This window comes from Leucoraja erinacea, chromosome 17 (genome assembly GCF_028641065.1).
Source record: "Leucoraja erinacea ecotype New England chromosome 17, Leri_hhj_1, whole genome shotgun sequence".
Lineage (NCBI taxonomy): Eukaryota > Metazoa > Chordata > Chondrichthyes > Rajiformes > Rajidae > Leucoraja > Leucoraja erinaceus.
In genome coordinates this window covers 38,831,038-38,847,934 of record NC_073393.1, presented here as the reverse complement: position 1 = coordinate 38,847,934, position 16,897 = coordinate 38,831,038, and the positions used below count along the sequence as shown (strand labels likewise).

General features: G+C 43.6%; 1 protein-coding gene across 1 annotated transcript; it reads right to left on the bottom strand.

The window, feature by feature from the left end:
- Positions 1–1,352: 1,352 nt before the first annotated feature.
- Positions 1,353–16,624, bottom strand: LOC129705439 (cytochrome b-245 light chain). Its single transcript, XM_055649007.1, has 6 exons — positions 16,372–16,624; positions 15,915–15,984; positions 6,665–6,739; positions 6,362–6,445; positions 4,852–4,933; positions 1,353–1,879 (listed from the first exon to the last, which is right to left on the bottom strand). The coding sequence occupies exons 1-6, from the start codon at positions 16,427–16,429 to the stop codon at positions 1,706–1,708; spliced, it is 543 nt and encodes a 180-aa protein (XP_055504982.1). The 5' UTR covers positions 16,430–16,624; the 3' UTR covers positions 1,353–1,705.
- Between the last annotated feature and the right edge of the window lie 273 nt (positions 16,625–16,897).

The window sequence follows — 16,897 nt, the reverse complement described above, 5'->3', positions numbered from 1 at the left end:
TTCTCGCCCACCCAAAATGAATGCTAACGTTGCATTTGCGTTCCTTACTACGGATTCAACCTTTTGAGACCTGTACCAGCACTCCCAGGTTCCTTTGCATCTTGGTCTTCTGCAGTGCGATCTGGGACGGGGAGGGAGAAAGTCAGGCTTGATCTGTTTCTTCTGACAATTACGTAGAAGTAACCCCGAAGTGAGATCTCCATTTAGAAAATTGTCAAAACTGTTATTCCTCCCATCAAAGTGCATGATATAGTACTTTGCTACGCTGTATTCTATCTGTCACTTCTCTGCCCACTCGCCCAACCAGTCCAAGTCCTGCTGCAATCTCCCTGCTTCCTACACTACCTACCCCTTCACTTATCTTCCTATCATCGGCAAACCTGGCCACAAAGCCTTCAATTCCATCCAAATCATTAATATGTGAAGAGTTGCGGCCCCAGCACCGACCCCTGCGGAACACCACTAGTCACCAGCAGCCAACCCGAGAAAGCCCCCACACTTTGCCTTCTGCCATTCGGCCCATCTTCTGTCCATGCCAGTATCATTGGCTCTCATCTTCATTAGCAGCCGCATGTATAGCATCTTATCAAAGGCCTTTGAAAAATCCAAGTAAACACCATCTCCCTGCCCTCCTTTATTTGTCCTGCTATTTACTTCCACAAAGATTTCCCACAAACATGTCAGGCAAGATCTCCCCTTCACAAAACCATGCCGACTTTGGCCTATTATATTATGGACTCGAAAACCTCATCTTTAATAATAATGGACTCTAAAATCTTACCAACTATTGAAGTCCAGCTAACCGCCTAGAGATGCCCCTCTTCTGTCTCGCTCCCTTCTTAAATAGTGGAGTAACATTTGCAATTTTCCAGTCTTCTGGGACCACTCCTGACTCTAACAATTCTTGAATGAGTACTGCCAATGCCCGCACAATTTCTAAAGCCACCTCTTTCAAACCCTGGCATGTTGTTCATCTGGTCTATGTGACTTATCTACCTTCACCCCTCTCAGCTTCCCAAGCATCACCTCCTTAGTGACAGCAACCCCACTAACACCTGCCCTCCGACTCTCTTGAATTTCTGGCATTTTGCTGGCACCTTCCGCTGTGAAGACTGAAATTTTCAATGTAATGTCTCCACAATTTCTTGAAGATTAAGACTAATTCTAATCTTTGGTCATTCTGTGGCCCGGGACATTCTGCTGTGGGCAAACTCTACCTTTCACCAATGTCAGGAAGTGTTTAAAGCCAGAAAGATCAGAGGTTGAAGCACCAACAATTGCAAATGAGTAGATTTATCAACCGTAAATGTGTTCTCTCTTGTGCAAAACCCAAGTAATTTTATTCTAGAATGTACATGAAAGATTCACATCTATGAATCACGTGTTTTATTAATAGTTTAGAACTGACCCAAAGTACTGTAAGAATATCTGTAAGTACAAATTCTAGAAAAAAAAACAATAGGAAAGCTTTTGGCAACGATATCCTACAAACAGTAACAGTTGATGAACAAGAACACAGATTACATCTTACTGTAACACATCACTTCAAGTGAAAAAAAAGCATAGCTGAAAAATCTTTTAACATTTCTTTCCATCACAATTTGAGCTTGTGTGACTCTTAAAACCTACAATGCCTTGGAATAAGATCTTTGCTTAAAAAAAAGAGGATAGTGTTACAGTAGTGACTCCATTGATGGCACGGGTCTCAATTGGTAGTTGCGGTGTCTTCAGTTGCTACATCATCCTCTGGTTTCCTTCGCCGCTCAGCAGGTGGTCGTGGCGGAGGGTTTGTGGGAGGCTGATGGATACTTTTACCTGGCTGCCGACCCTTAGACTGTTGTTCCTGTATGGGGCTCCATTCCTCTTTCCGCACGGCAGCCTAATGGGGAAAGATAATCAACCGCCTATTCACAAAGCATGACATCATACTCCTCTCACAGCTGCACATATCACTTTAAAGTTGTCTTCAACCATATCTTTCACTGAAAATAAATCTTCAAAGATTACAACGCAAGGTTTTAATGTGAACCGGTATCATTACAGAATACTGTCCAAAGTGTCATAAAGTAGCCACGATTCTCGTCAATACCATTGTGTGCTGTACGCAAGAACTATAACCAACGCATGCAATAGAGTGATACAGCACAGAAACAGGCTGTTGGGCCTAACCTGACCAGGCCGACCATGAATCCCATCTACATTAGTCCCACCAGCCTGTGTTTGGCCTATAACCCACCAAATCTCTCCTTATCCATGTATCTATCCAAATGCCTTTTAGATGTTGTTTTAGTACATTCCTCAACTACCTCCTCTGGCAGCTCATTCCATTTACCCACCACCTCAGTGTGTGAAAAAGTTACTCCTTAGGTTCTTATTAAATCTTTCCCCACTCAGCTTAAACCTTGATCGGCCTGGACAAGTTGGGTCCACGAGCCTGTTCTATGCTGTATGATTGCATGGTTCCCGATTCCCCTACTCTAGGTACCAGACTGTGCCTTTACCCTGTCTATTCCCCTCATAATTGTATACACCTCTATAAGATCACCTTTCATTCTCCTGCACTCCAAGAAATAAAATCCCCGCTTGCTCAACCTCTCTCTATACAGTGCCCTCCATAATGTTTGGGACAAAGACCCTTCATTTATTTATTTGCTTCTGTACTCCACAATTTGAGATGTGTAATAGAAAAAAAATCATATGTGGTAAAAGTGCACATTGTCAGATTTTATTAAGGGGTATTTTTATACATTTTTGTTTCACCATGTGGAAATTAGAGCAGTGTTTATACATAGTCTCCCCCATTGTTAAGCCTAAGGGTTGGCTGATGTTTCTAACAGTTTTATTCTTGTTTCTCCGTCTCATAATGGCTTCTTTGACTTTCATTGACACAACTTTGGTCCTCACGTTGATAAACAGCAATAAACGTTTCCAAAGGTGATGGAAAGACTGGAGGAAAGGCTAGTAACTGAGAGCTCTCTTATACCTGCATCAAGGAGGCATCTAAACACACCCGAGCAATTACAAGCACCTGTGAAGCCATGTGTCCCAAACATTAAGGTGCCCTGAAATGGGGAGACTATGTATAAACACTGCTGTAATTTCGACATGGTGAAACCAAAATGCACGAAAATGGCCTTTAATAAAATCTGACAATGTGCACTTTAACCCCATGTGATTTTTTTCTATTACAAATCTGAAATAGTGGAGTACAGAGGCAAATAAATAAATGATGGGTCTTTGTCCCAAACATTATGGAGGGCACTGTTGCTCAGGCCCTCACGTTCTGGCAACAGCCTCATAAATCTTCTCTGCACTCTTTCCAGCTCAACAACATCCTTTCTATAGCAGGGTAACCAAAACTGAACACAATACTCCAAAAGCGGTCTCACCAACATCTTGCAAAATAAAGTCCATACCCTGAGTACCCGACTCAATACCCTGACTGATGAAGGCCAATGTGCCGAAAGCCTTCTTGACCACCCTATCTATCTGCGACGCCAGTTTCAAGGAACTAAAAAACAAATTCTGTGGGCAGGGAAAGGCACAATTCTGTGGGCAGGGAAATGCTGCAATGGGATTCCTTAGAGGTTAAGAAATCCTGAAAAACACTAAATTTCCATTGGAAGCACTTCAAGGCTGAGGATGGTGTACCCACCCTCGTTCTGAGAGGTGCTGAAGTGTCCTGTGGCAGATGCTGCTGCAGACTGTCGGTGGTGCAACAGGGTGTTAGGGTGGAGGACCATAACCACACACCATGTACAAGTGCAACAGGTAGGGCAGAGAGAAAAATAAACAGCGTGCAGAATGTAGTGTTAGAACTGCAGAGAAAGTGCAGTTTGAAGAAAGTGTAAGGGCCGCAAAGAGATAGGTATACATCAGAAAAACTCGCTGAGTCCAAGTACCATCACAAATTATATCCTAAACATCAGGTGCAAGATTGAGCATCATCAGCTATTTTGTCATTCCACACCAAGAATGTAGTGTAGCTCTGCTGCTCCATCTTTCTGTAAAACTATTCATAGTTTCCAAACTATACATATTAGCAAGCCTTGCTAAAGCTGCTAAAACCAATCGCCTTTGGCTTGGTTTGACAATCTGAAATCTGAGGAAAGACATTCTTGCCATAGAGGGAGTACAGAGAAGATTCACCAGACTGATTCCTGGGAGGTCAGGACTTTCATATGAAGAAAGACTGGGTAGACTCGGCTTGTACACGCTAGAATTTAGAAGATTGAGAGGGGATCTTATAGAAACTTACAAAATTCGTAAGCGGTTGGACAGGCTAGATGCAGGAAGATTGTTCCCGATGTTGGGGAATTCCAAAACAAGGGGTCACACAGTTTAAGGATAAGGGGAAAATCTTTTAGGACCAAGATGAGAAAAACATTTTTCACACAGAGAGTGGTGAATCTCTGGAATTCTCTGCCACAGAGGGTAGTTGAGGCCAGTTCATTGGCTATATTTAAGAGGGAATTAGATGTGGCCCTTGTGGCTAAAAGTATCAGGGGGTATGGAGAGAAGGCAGGTACAGGATACTGAGTTGGATGATCAGCCATGATCATATTGAATGGCGGTGCAGGCTCGAAGGGCCGAATGGCCTACTCCTGCACCTAATTTCTGTGTTTCTATGAAATACAACTCACGGCTGCTTATATATAAACTGGTCACGAGTTAATGACAATGAGTCCCGATTGAGAACTGTACCATATGCTCATTTCATGAGAGCAAAATAAAATTATTGCAACAAACAATTAATCACACTTAATAACAGTTAAAAAAAAAACACGATATAGAAATTGAGAGAGATTACATTTCAGATGACAAATTCTACGAGAATATGAAAATACCTACCAGTAGATAAATGATGCTGGCAATGCCCAGGTTTACGGTGCCCAGAACGGTGGCTAACATAAATCCTCCAGGTACAGCAAGGCTGCAGAGAATTAAACAGAGGTCTGAATCTGTTAGCCTACTACTAAACCGCAACACAAGCCCGACATTGACAACTGGTTAAACATCTGAAGGTTTTATAAAATAACAATACTCTCTAAATGATTAGGCAATGGCACAAGTAAGAAAGTTCATCATACTGAATGTTATACAACCAAACACCATATTTTAAGGAATTGCGATGGAAAGTTGCAAATCCACTCATTATTTGTCTGTAAAAAGAAAATTAGGGGGAAAAAAAAATCCCTCGGATATCATGTTGTTAACGTCGCTGTCAAAACCAGAGACATGATATCTGCCTAGTGAATCGATCCTTGCATCAGGTCCAGTTAAGGCAAGTTGAATTAGAAAATAAATTAGAAAGGCATTGAGAGTGGAAGCTACTTTTTTGTTAAAGAGTTTGGAGATATAGCGCGGAAACAGGCCCTTCGGCCCACCCGTCCATACCGACCAGTGATCCCTGCACATTAATACTATCCTACAGACACTGGGGACAATTTACATTTATACCAGGCCAATTAACCTACAAAACTGCACCTCTTTGGAGCGTGGGAGGAAACCGAAGATCTCGGAGAAAACATACACAGGTCATGGGGTGAACGTACAAACTCCGTATAGACAAGCACCTGTAGTCAGGATCGAACCCGGGGCCCGGGTCTCTGGCACTGGAAGGCAGCAACTCTTCCGCTGCGCCACCGCGCTGCCCTAATCATTGGGACCACAATTGGGATTTTTATTTTCAAGAAAGAACTGCAGATGCAGATTGAAGAAGGGTTTCGGGCCGAAACGTTGCCTAGTTCCTTCGCTCCATAAATGCTGCCGCACCCGCTGAGTTTCTCCAGCACTTTTCTCTACCTGGGATTTTTATTTCTTTTGTCCAAATTTGCATAGAACCCTAGTTAGACTTCAGTTGCAGCACAGTGCACTGCATTCAACTCCATCTCACAAAGAATCCACAAAGATTTACAGTGCCAACTCAGTTTTAATGCACCTCATTATATCATGGTTTGGGATATGTCACAGGGAAATACATAATTGTTAGTTTCATTCATGACATGGGTAGCTTCAAATATGGGTGCAAGTTGACCCTGATGTCTGCATTATACTGAGGTAGTCCTCATCACCGCACATTTTGAAAGATGCCAACAACAAATAAGACAGTGAATGAGAATATACATCATAAAAAATGATGCGTGTCCTCAATTGATGTTTTAAAATGAAGTATTAGTGATTATCATAACCAGATATCATGGCCACCTAGATAGAGGCAGAAAAAGTCAACAGGTAATAAATAGTTATCTTGTCAAAAATGAAAATATGTACATTTGCTGACTAGGTACTGCAAAAATCTGCACAACTTTCATAAAGAACTAGGCAGAGTTTTAAAGGAATGTGCATTTGCAGTTTGTACCATGCGTGGAGAACAGCTCGGACATAGTAGTTCCGGGTCAAGGGACCAAACAATTTCACAACAGCTGCCAGGTAGCTTTGTCCCCTAAATGTAAAAATGAGACAAACAAATGATCAGCAGGTAGATCAAGAAACTACACAAAGCTCATTAAAAAAGTGCATTCTTATTATTTCAGACCCCACTTCCCTCTGTAGTTGCATCATTTATGTACTGTGCAAACTATTTTCATTTCCTTATTTAATTTACTCATGCTTAGTCATTTTTTAGATGTGGTCTGACTTTCACTATTGATATTTCACTTACGGTCTCTCCAAAGTCGTGCCCTTCCTCCTCTTCCCTCTTGGATATTCCAGCAGCATTATAAAAACTCCTGCCGCACTGAGTGGCTCAAGGTAAAGGAAACTAGCACAGCCACAATGATTCAGCAGGTACAATCTTTCGAAGGACATGCAACTTTTCTCCATGACCTATTAATTACGCTAAATTGACAGGACAGATGCTCGAAACTCACCAAAGATAGACACTAAAAAGCTGGAGTAACTCAGCGGGTCTGAACCCAAAACGTCACCTATTCCTTTTCTCCATAAGATGCTGTCTGACCCGCTGAGTTAATCCACCATTTTTTTTCAATCTTCGGTTTAAACCAGCATCTGCAGCTCCTTCCCACACTTGAGAAACTCGCCAGGTTCCTCCGCAATTTATCATACTTCTACATAATCTCTGTCAGAAGAAAAAAAAATTTCATCGCAAGACAGATGCAGATCAGCTAACCCAGGATGATTGTGAACAGCAAGTTGGAGACGGATAGTCCAAAACATGAGATTTTGGGAAATTTTCAGTACACGACCTGTTTGACTTTGGTCTCTACTCACTCAAGGGCCTGTCCCACTTGGGCGACATTTTCGGCGACAGCCTGAAAAGAGGTTGTCGCGGCGTGACACGATGTGACGCATGTAGTGATGCGCGGTGTCTCCCTGTCACCCTGGATTTTGGAATGTTCAAAATCTTCAGGCGACCACTTCATTAACATGTTGCGTGCCGTGTCACACGCTGACGTATGCTGTCCTGCGGGTGACGCCCGGTGACGCGGGTATATAAAGCGCCGATTTATCCATTAAAAAGTTATTGGTCTTTAGATTTATTGTAAATAAGTTCATTCCAATGCGTCTAATCGAGAGCATCCTTACCAACTACATCACAGTATGGTATGGCAACTGCTCTGTCTCCGACCGGAAGGCACTGCAGAGGGTGGTGAAAATTGCCCGACGCATCACCGGTTCCACGCTCCCCTCCATTGAGTCTGGCCAAAGCAAGCGCTGTCTGCGGAGGGCGCTCAGCATCGCCAAGGACTGCTCTCACCCCAACCATGGACTGTTTACCCTCCTACCATCCGGGAGGCGCTACAGGTCTCTCCGTTGCCGAACCAGCAGGTCGAGGAACAGCTTCTTTTTCCGGCGGCTGTCACTCTACTAAACAACGTACCTCGGTGACTGCCAATCACCCCCCCCCCCCCCCGGACACTTATTATTTATTTTTTATTCAAATCGTTTGCTATGTCGCTCTTCAAGGGAGATGCTAAATGCATTTCGTTGTCTCTGTACTGTACACTGACAATGACAATTAAAATTGAATCTGAATCTGAATCTGAATCTATTATACTTCGGTGTAACCTTCTTGTGTTGTGAAGGCGGGTGAAGCGGAGGATCATAGCTTGACGCGATGCTGCCGCGGACTGTCGTACTTGACGGTTTTTAGGTCGGCAGTCACTGACGTTCGCAGTCGCCGAAAAAATCGCAAAGTTAGACAGGCCCTTCAGTCTTCCAGAATGGTAGATCCAAAACAGAATTCAATTTCTGTCTCCTAAAGGGCCTGTCCCACTTACCCGACTTTTACAGACGACTGCTGGGTCGCCAAAATTTTCAACATGTTGAAAATTCAGCGGAGACCAGAAAGACGCTACGACTCTTTGGAGACCTCTCACGACCATACAACCTGTACAGTCGGAGAGTTCTCCAAAGAGTCGTAGCGTCTTTCTGGTCTCCGCTGAATTTTCAACATGCTGAAAATTTCGGCGACCTATCACGGGTGCAAGGTGCTCAAGCTTCACCAGGGATGATTTAGTTTTTATTCCTAAGATTACATCATACCTTAGTAATGAAGAGCAGAAACTGTATTTTGAGGGCCAGGTGAACATCCCAAATCCCTTCTGAAGATACTCATGCAAACTGTGCTTTCTCCAGATCTACAAATGTCAAGTCATAAGAGTCATACAGGGTGGAAACAGGCCCATTGGCTCAAGTTGCCCACACCAACCAACATATCCCATTTACACTAATCCCACCTATCTGCTTTTGGCCCATATTCCTCTAAACCTATCCTATCCATATACCTGTCCAAATGTTTCTTAAACATTGCAATATTACCTGCTTCAACTACCCCATCCAGCAGTTACCCCTCAGGTTCCTATTAAATCTTTCCCCCCTCACCTTAAACCTGTGAGTTTACCCGATCTATTCCTCTCATGATTTTGCACATTCTATAAAATCCACACCTCATCCTCTTGCACTCCAAGGAATAGTCCTAGTCCATTGCCCCTCTCTTCCTGGGTCTCCTCCATTGCCAGAGTGAGCAACAGCGGAAATTGGAGGAACAGCACCTCATATTCCGCCTGGGGACCTTGCGTCCGGATGGCATTAACATTGAATTCTCCCAATTTTGCTAGCCCTTGCTGTCTCCTCCCCTTCCTTAACCCTTTAGCTGTCTCCTCCCACCCTCCCATTCACCCGCCCTCGGGCTCCTCCTCCTTCCCTTTTTCCTTCCTTCTCCCCCCCACCCCCCATCAGTCTGAAGAAGGGTTTCGGCCCGAAACGTTGCCTATTTCCTTCGCTCCATAGATGCTGCTGCACCCGCTGAGTTTCCCCAGCAATTTTGTGTACCTTCGATCTTCCAGCATCTGCAGTTCCTTCTTGAACACGATAGTCCTAGCCTGTTCAATCTCTCCCTATAGCTCAGGCCCTCGAATCTTGGCAACATTCTCGCAAATCTTCTCTGCACCCTTTGCTGCTCGACAACATCTTTCCTAAAACACGATGCCCAAATCTGAAAACAATACTCTAAATGTAGCCTCACCAACATCTTACATAACTGCACCATGACCTCCCAACATCTATACTCAATCCTGTGACCGATGAAAGCCAAAGTGCGACCACTCCATCTACCTGCGACATCATTTTCAAGGAACTATGCACCTGCATTCCTATACCCCCCTGCTCTACAACACTCCCAAGAGCTCTACCATTCACTGTGTAGGTCCTGCCCATGTGGGACTCCTAAATGCAACACCTCACATCTCTCTGTATTAAATTCCATCAACCATTCCTCAGCCTACCTGCCCAACTGATCAAGATAATGCTGCAATTTTTGACCACCATCTTCACTATCTGCAATACCAACCACTTGTGTTTAATCCGCAAACTTCCTAATCATGTCATGTACGTTCTCATCCAAATTACTGATACTGATGATAAACAGCAATGGGCCCAGCAGCAAACCCTGAAGCCATCACTCGTCAAAGTACTGATATTTTTAATCAAATTGAAGAGCCGAGAGTGTTTTATTGTCATGTCCTGAAAAGGAACAATGGAATTCCTACTTGCAACAGCATGACAGGTATGCAGACATCGTTCTCTGTAGGTGCCATAATAAACAAACAAAAACTTTAAGAGTTATTAAAAAAACAAAAACAAAAACAGAGCTTCAAGGCTTCAAAGGCTTGAATCTGCCAACACCTTAGATTCTGTTCCTATTGCTGCCTGACAACAAATGACAAATAAAAGAAATTCCACTTTGTGATTGATGGCATTTGGCTGCAAAAGTTGCTGATTGTCATTTTCAGCTTTTAGCATTCTCTGGAAATGCGAGAACTCATCAGACCTCACCCTAACAGCACTTCAAATATCCACTGATTCATCCAATTAAAATTACATTGAATTAATGTGTAATGTTGACCACCCCCCCACCTCCCGCATCCTACACATACTGCACACAAATCAAATCTGTAGTCTAGTCTCACAACAAAAGGCACCGTCATTTCAAACTATGAGTAAGTCTGAACTATATCACTTTGCTGTACAGATTATCTCCAACCCTCCTCCACTCCAACAATGACTTGGCCCTGTAAACATATGGGTTACGCCTTTGAATGCAATGCAGCAAGTTTGGTAGAAAGATGAAAAGAGAGCTAGGGACCACGAAACAAACAAACAGCGAACAGCCAGTGAACCAATTAACAAGAATAAAACTTCACAGGCACCGTTTATAACTGGAGATCTTTAGGTCAGGTTACTGCATACACAAGGAAACTAATGGAGCGACCATTTGTAGAGTTAGACTAGGAATTCCCACTGAATAAACTGTGATCCTACAAACAATGAATGGGAAAAGGCTCTCTGCCCATAACTCTGTCTTTCTATCCCAATGAAATTCCCAATTTGGATACGATGGTCGAAACAACACATCAAATGGGAACAGAGAGTATTTGCATAAATGTGTCAATCTGGCTTCACGGTCATTAACTTGACCCACACTTGCAAGGCAGAGATAGATTCTCGATTAGTACGGATGTCAGGGGTTATGGGGAGAAGGCAGGAGGATGGGGTTAGGAGGGAGAGATAAAACAGCCATGATTGAATGGCAAGGTCTAGTGTGTCGGGAGCGGATAAGAAAGGGGGATGAAATAGAATTGATGTGAATGGGCGATGGATGGTTGGCATAGACTCGGTGGGCCGCAGAGCTGTATCTCTAATCTAAAGCTTCACAGGCACCAGTACAACAGCAGATCTTTAAGGCAGGTTAGGGCCTACACCAGGAAACTAATGGAGCAACCATTCATGACATAAGTGTGGGTAAAGTTACCCATTCAATAATTCTACCCACATTCACAATAAATAAAATTGCTCGGACCAATGTCAAACCCTTCTCCTAACCTTCGCCCACATCAACCAAGAAGCTGTTCTTGCAAGATGTGTATTGACTGCTTTACGATGTTTCATTCTGTGTGCAGGAGCAACACACTGGATCTCTGCTTGAGATGCAACATCCAATGGCATGACAATGTGGTGGTTGGCAGGTTTAGTTCATTATAAAGAAGATGTTATGTGGCAATATTATAAAGAGTTAGAATCTTTAATTATTTTACACAGTCAGCTTGGCGCATTGAGTTGTACACTCACATCGAAGAAAACCGATCAAACCAGTACACAAGCCGACATTTTGTTTTCTCTTTAATGGAATATTTTTCTTGGAAAGCAGTGACAGCATCAGTTAAAGTTAGCATGGATTTATAATGGGGAAATCATGCTTGACTAGCCTTTTGGAATGTTTTGAGAATGTAACAAGTAGAATGGATAAGGGAGAGCCAGGGAATGTGGTGTATCTGGACTTTCAAAAATCCTTTGACAAGGTCCCACACAAGAGATTAGTGTGCAAAATTAGAGCACATGGTATTGGGGGATAGGTTATTGACATGGATAGAGAACTGGTTGGCAGAGAGGAAGCAAAGAGAAGGAATTAACAGGTCCTTTTCAGAATGGCAGGCAGTGACTAGTGGAGTGCTGCAAGGCTCGGTGCTGGGTCCTCGGTTGTTTACAATATATATTAACGATTTAGACAAGGGAATTAAATGTAACATGTCTAAGCTTGCAGATGACACAAAAAGCTGGGTGGCAGTGTTAGCTGCGAGGAGGATGCTATGAGGCTGCAGGGTGACTTGGATAGGTTGGGTGAGCGGGCAGAAGCATGGCAGATGCAGTATAATGTGGATAAATGTGAGGTTATCCACTTTGGTGACAAGAACAGGAAGGCAGATTATTATCTGAATGGTGTCAGATTAGGAAAAGTAAATTGCAATGAGACCAGGGTGTGCTTGTACATCAGTCACTGAAAGTAAGCATGCAGGTACAGCAGGCAGTGAAGAAAGCTAATGGCATGTTGGCCTTCATTGCGAAAGGATATGAGTTTAGGAGCAAGGAGGTCCTACTGCAGTTGTACAGGGCCCTGGTGAGACCACACCTGGAGTATTGTGTGCAATTATGGTCTCCTAATTTGAGGAAGGACATTATTGCTATTGAGGGAGTGCAGCGTTGATTCACCAGGTTAATTCCCAGGATGTCAGAACTGACATATGATGAAAGAATGGGTCGACTGGGCTTGTATTCGCTGGAATTTAGAAGGATGAGAGGGTATCTTATAGAAACATAAAATTCTTCGAGGATTATATGGTTATATGATTGGATAGGGTAGATGCAGGAAAAATGTTCCCGATGTTGGGGGAGTCTAGAACCAGGGGTCAGTTTAAGAATAAGAGGTAGGCCATTTAGGACTGAGATGAGGAAAACTTTTTCAACCAGAGAGTTATGAATCTGTGGAATTCCCTGCCACAGAAGGCAGTGGAGCCAATTCTCTGGATGTTTTCAAGAGAGAGTTAGATCTAGCTCTTGGGGCTAAGGAAATCTAGGGATATGGGGAGTAAGCCAGAACGGGGTACTGATTTTGCATGATCAGCTATGATCATATTGAGTGGTGGTGCTGGCTCAAAGGGCCAAATGGCCGACTCCTGCACCTATTTTCTATGTTTCTATTCAAAAACACATGTGCTTTCCCCTTGGTGCCAACTATGAGCCTCTGAGACAGAAGGTTTTATCGTTAAGATAAGTAAAGTAGTGCCCAGCTGAATTCTGCATTGTGGAACATGCCGCTTTGGCCAGGACAAGGGGACCAGTGGACTTTTCTTCCACCCCGTCCCCCTCCCCTCGCAATTCCAAAATATCCTCATCAGATTTAGTCAATTAACACCGCAAAAAAATAATCTTATTTGTAAAATAGAGTTTTGAATGCAATTTGGCTGACAGGTGTCACGATATTACAATGAAAATCACAGAAATATTTCGTCAGCTGCAGAAACAAAAATATATAAATGATTCATACACTTACTGGCAGGGTGTAACTATCCCTAATTCTCTGACTTTAGTATTTCACAATATTTATCAATGACATGAAGGAATATATTGTATACCTAAATCTGCAATAATCCTAAAACGATAAGCATAGTAAATGTCGTATAAATAAGTTGATTGTTATAGACAAATTATGCAAGAGGAGAAGAGTGTAGTAAATGAATCCGAAGAGGAAGCCTGGCGTCACTCTGATTAAAGCATGAGGAAACAGAGCATTATCCAAATATTGAAAAATGTAGAGCTGTGGAGAAAATATAAGTTTACATACCACCAAAAGCTTGTGGGCGAGCACCAAAAAAAAAATTAACCAATGCTCATTGAAATGGACATAATGCTGGAGAAACTCAGCAGGTCAGGCAGCATCCCTGAATAACATGGATAGGTGACATTTTGGGTTGTGACCTTTCTCCAGTCTGAAGAAAGATCTCGACCTGAAACATCAGTGATCCATATTTGCCAGCAATACTGCCTGCCCTGCTGAAATACTCCAGCACTTTGCGTCCTTTTATCTATTAACGAGCATTTGGAGTTCTTTGTTTCTAATAATTCTTATGAAATGTTGGTATCTCAAAGAATCTGGATCATGACAGAGAAAGTTATATTTCAATGGTATAGAACATTGGAAATGCAAGTCAATTTGTCATTATGTCCTCAGTAACACACAGGCATTCAGCGGCACTTTTGTGTACTGATACTGATGATCAGTGTTTACACGTTGGCCAGTATCGCTGCACTTTGCGTGTTGGCCTTCTCCACTTGGATTGCCTATACATTCCTTGACCACTGCCTTCAGCTGCTTAGAACAAAACTTAAAATCTTCAGCCTTACTTGTAATGCCTTCCTTAGAGTAGCTCTTGTAACCAATATTTTTCGCACATATCCTGAATCATTCTTGCTCAATGTTAAATTATTGTTTGATCATACACCACAAATCATCTTGGAACACATCTCTATGTTAAACAGGTCCTATTAAAATGTAAGTCATTGCTTTAAGATGTCAATATAACAATAGGATTTTACACACATCACAGGAACCTAACTAACAATTCAGTTGTCTTATATAGAGTCTAAGGATATTGCTGCCAAAACAAACAGCTACTGCCCATGAGAAGCTGGGATTCATCCTCCTTGAACCACTGTCTAACACAGATTTATCAGAAGCGACTATCGTTGGACCATTGTTAATAAACGACACATTATCCTGGTGTACAACGTTACAAGGAGGAACAGAAACAGTTTAACTCACTGTTACGCCATTCCAGCATGCAATGGAATTCCAATCATCTGCCATCTCTCATTTCATATAATACTGCTCTAAATTATAAGCCCAGTAATCTCTAGTCAGTTTTATGCGCTGGCAGCCAGAGAATCGCTCATGGAATGATAAATGGGGTGGCTACATATTTTGTTTCTCATATCAACAGAAACCAAACGATGACACCTTTCCTGAAATCAGCATCAGCTAGAGGGTATTCTTAATGACAAAGTAAATTTGATTTCTAGATTATTCTGACAAAACTAATTTTTGATCATTTTCTGTAACTTTTATAAAAATCAATTAACATATTTTGCTACAACACGCTGTTACTGATGAAAACATTCATGTTTTGAAGGGGGGGGGAAGAGCACTGATGTGGGAGCAAAAATAAAAGGACAAGTTATAAAGAGCAAGTGGAATTTACGGGCAGTATAAAAGATACTGTAGATGGGAGGGGTTGATTGCCAGATGAGTGTGGAGGGTGAGAGGGTGGTGAAGTGAGAAACCAAGGTTGGAGGAAGAAAAGACATGGATACAATAGGTTTCAGGGGATCTGGACCAGCTGAGATGGTCGTAGTGGATAAGTTGGGCCGAAAAGGGCTACTACTATGACTGTAGTCATACTGCATGAGTGAAAGATGTGCTTAGAGTTTAGAGATACAGCATGGAAACAGGTCCTTCAGCCCACCAAACCCATCGAATACGTGCACACTAGTTCGATGTTATTCAACTTTCGCATCCTACGCACTAGGGGCAATTCACAGAAGCCAATTAAATCGCAAAACTCTGGACGTGGGTTGAAACCGGAGCAGCCGGAGGAAACCGACATGGTCACAGGTAGACCGCATACAAACTCCACACAGACAGCACCCGTAGTCAGAATCGAGCCAGAGTCTCTTCCACTGTGCCACCCTAAGTGCAAATGGTGGAATCTGATGGTGAAGGAGTGAGGCAAGAATTGGCAAGGGATCGGTGGATTCAGGTGGGGGGGCTGATGGCAGACATCAGGTGGAGGGATAGAAGGGTGGAGATAGTCCCCAAGGCAGGCAGAGATATGGAGAAGACTAAAAAGGGTGCACACCATGGAATCTGATAAGGGAGGTGGGCGGTGAAATGGAACAACAGTGGGAAGTAAGGTGGGTATCAGAGAAGGAGAGAGGGGGGAGTGAAAACTGTGAAGGGGTGGGAATTGAGCGGGTGGTGGAGGGGGAAGGATTGGGTGATGGGGCGGGATGATTTGAAGATAGCTGCGCATGGAGACCCCTCACGATAAAAAGGATACATGCCATACGCTGCAAACTGCCAGCCTTTAAACTGGCCGGCCACTCCTACCACACCGCCGATCACCAGAACTAGAATAAGGAAATACAAATGAAAAAGAAAATTGGGTTAAACATGGGGGAAAAAAAGCCAGATTACATCCCCAGACCCAAATATCATCATGTTGAAAATACGGATGGAATTACTGCACTGGGAACTGGTAGCTTCATACAAAAGACACATTCTGACATTCAAGGTGAGCAGATGAATCCCAGTGTTTAGTTTGTTGTTTAAAGCAGAGCAGAGACATGCCCTTTTACACCGGGACAGCGGCAACCCCCAGGCATTCCCGATCTGTAGAGGCGAGGGGAAGTTCGCCACTTAGTGCATGGAAGGTTGGCGGGTTCACCCTCCACGCCTAGTGGAGGACTAGTGGACACAAGTTTAGCGGAGTTTGGCGAGTGGCCGGGTTTACTCACTGAGGCCGGCGGCCAGCGCCTGCTCGTTTGCCCACATTGCCCACTCGATCTGCCCCATGGTCAAGCGCGCTGCCTGGCTCCCGGTCCGGTCCGATGTGATGTGATGTGGTCACGGCGGCTCCCGGGCTGAAGCTGCGACCCAGCACCGGCGGAGCTGAGCTTAATTGATGCTGTATTGCAGCAGCTCACTGAAACTCAGCGTCATTTCCCCCTTTGCCCTCTCGCTACGTGACCAATAGCGACTGCAACTGGGCGTTGTCAACAAACTCGGCTCCGAGAGACAGCAGAAAGAGGAAGCGAGCCCACATACACTGCTGGGCGGGCGGGCGGGCTGGTGTTCACCCGCTCAATCACACTCACTTCCTCATCGTCCCTCTAAGTCAGTGCTGTCTCGAATGGCGATCAACAGGGTACAAATCTATAATCTTTGGTACAAAGGGCGGGGGGAGATCTTCTAGTTTGCAAAAGAGGAGTTTCCTGGCGATTTCGCCAGGAAACTCCTCTTTTGCAAACTAGAAGATGTCGT

What these genes read in the sequence shown, in the direction of transcription:
- LOC129705439 (XM_055649007.1), bottom strand. Translation starts at nt 16,429, where the DNA reads ATGGGGCAGATCGAGTGGGCAATGTGGGCAAACGAGCAGGCGCTGGCC. An exon ending in GGCGCTGGCCGCCGGCCTCA is followed by an intron (nt 15,985 to 16,371) that starts GTGAGTAAACCC and finishes TCCTTATTCTAG; the next exon opens with TTCTGGTGATCGGCGGTGTG. An exon ending in GGCACGACTTTGGAGAGACC is followed by an intron (nt 6,446 to 6,664) that starts GTAAGTGAAATA and finishes TTTTACATTTAG; the next exon opens with GGGACAAAGCTACCTGGCAG.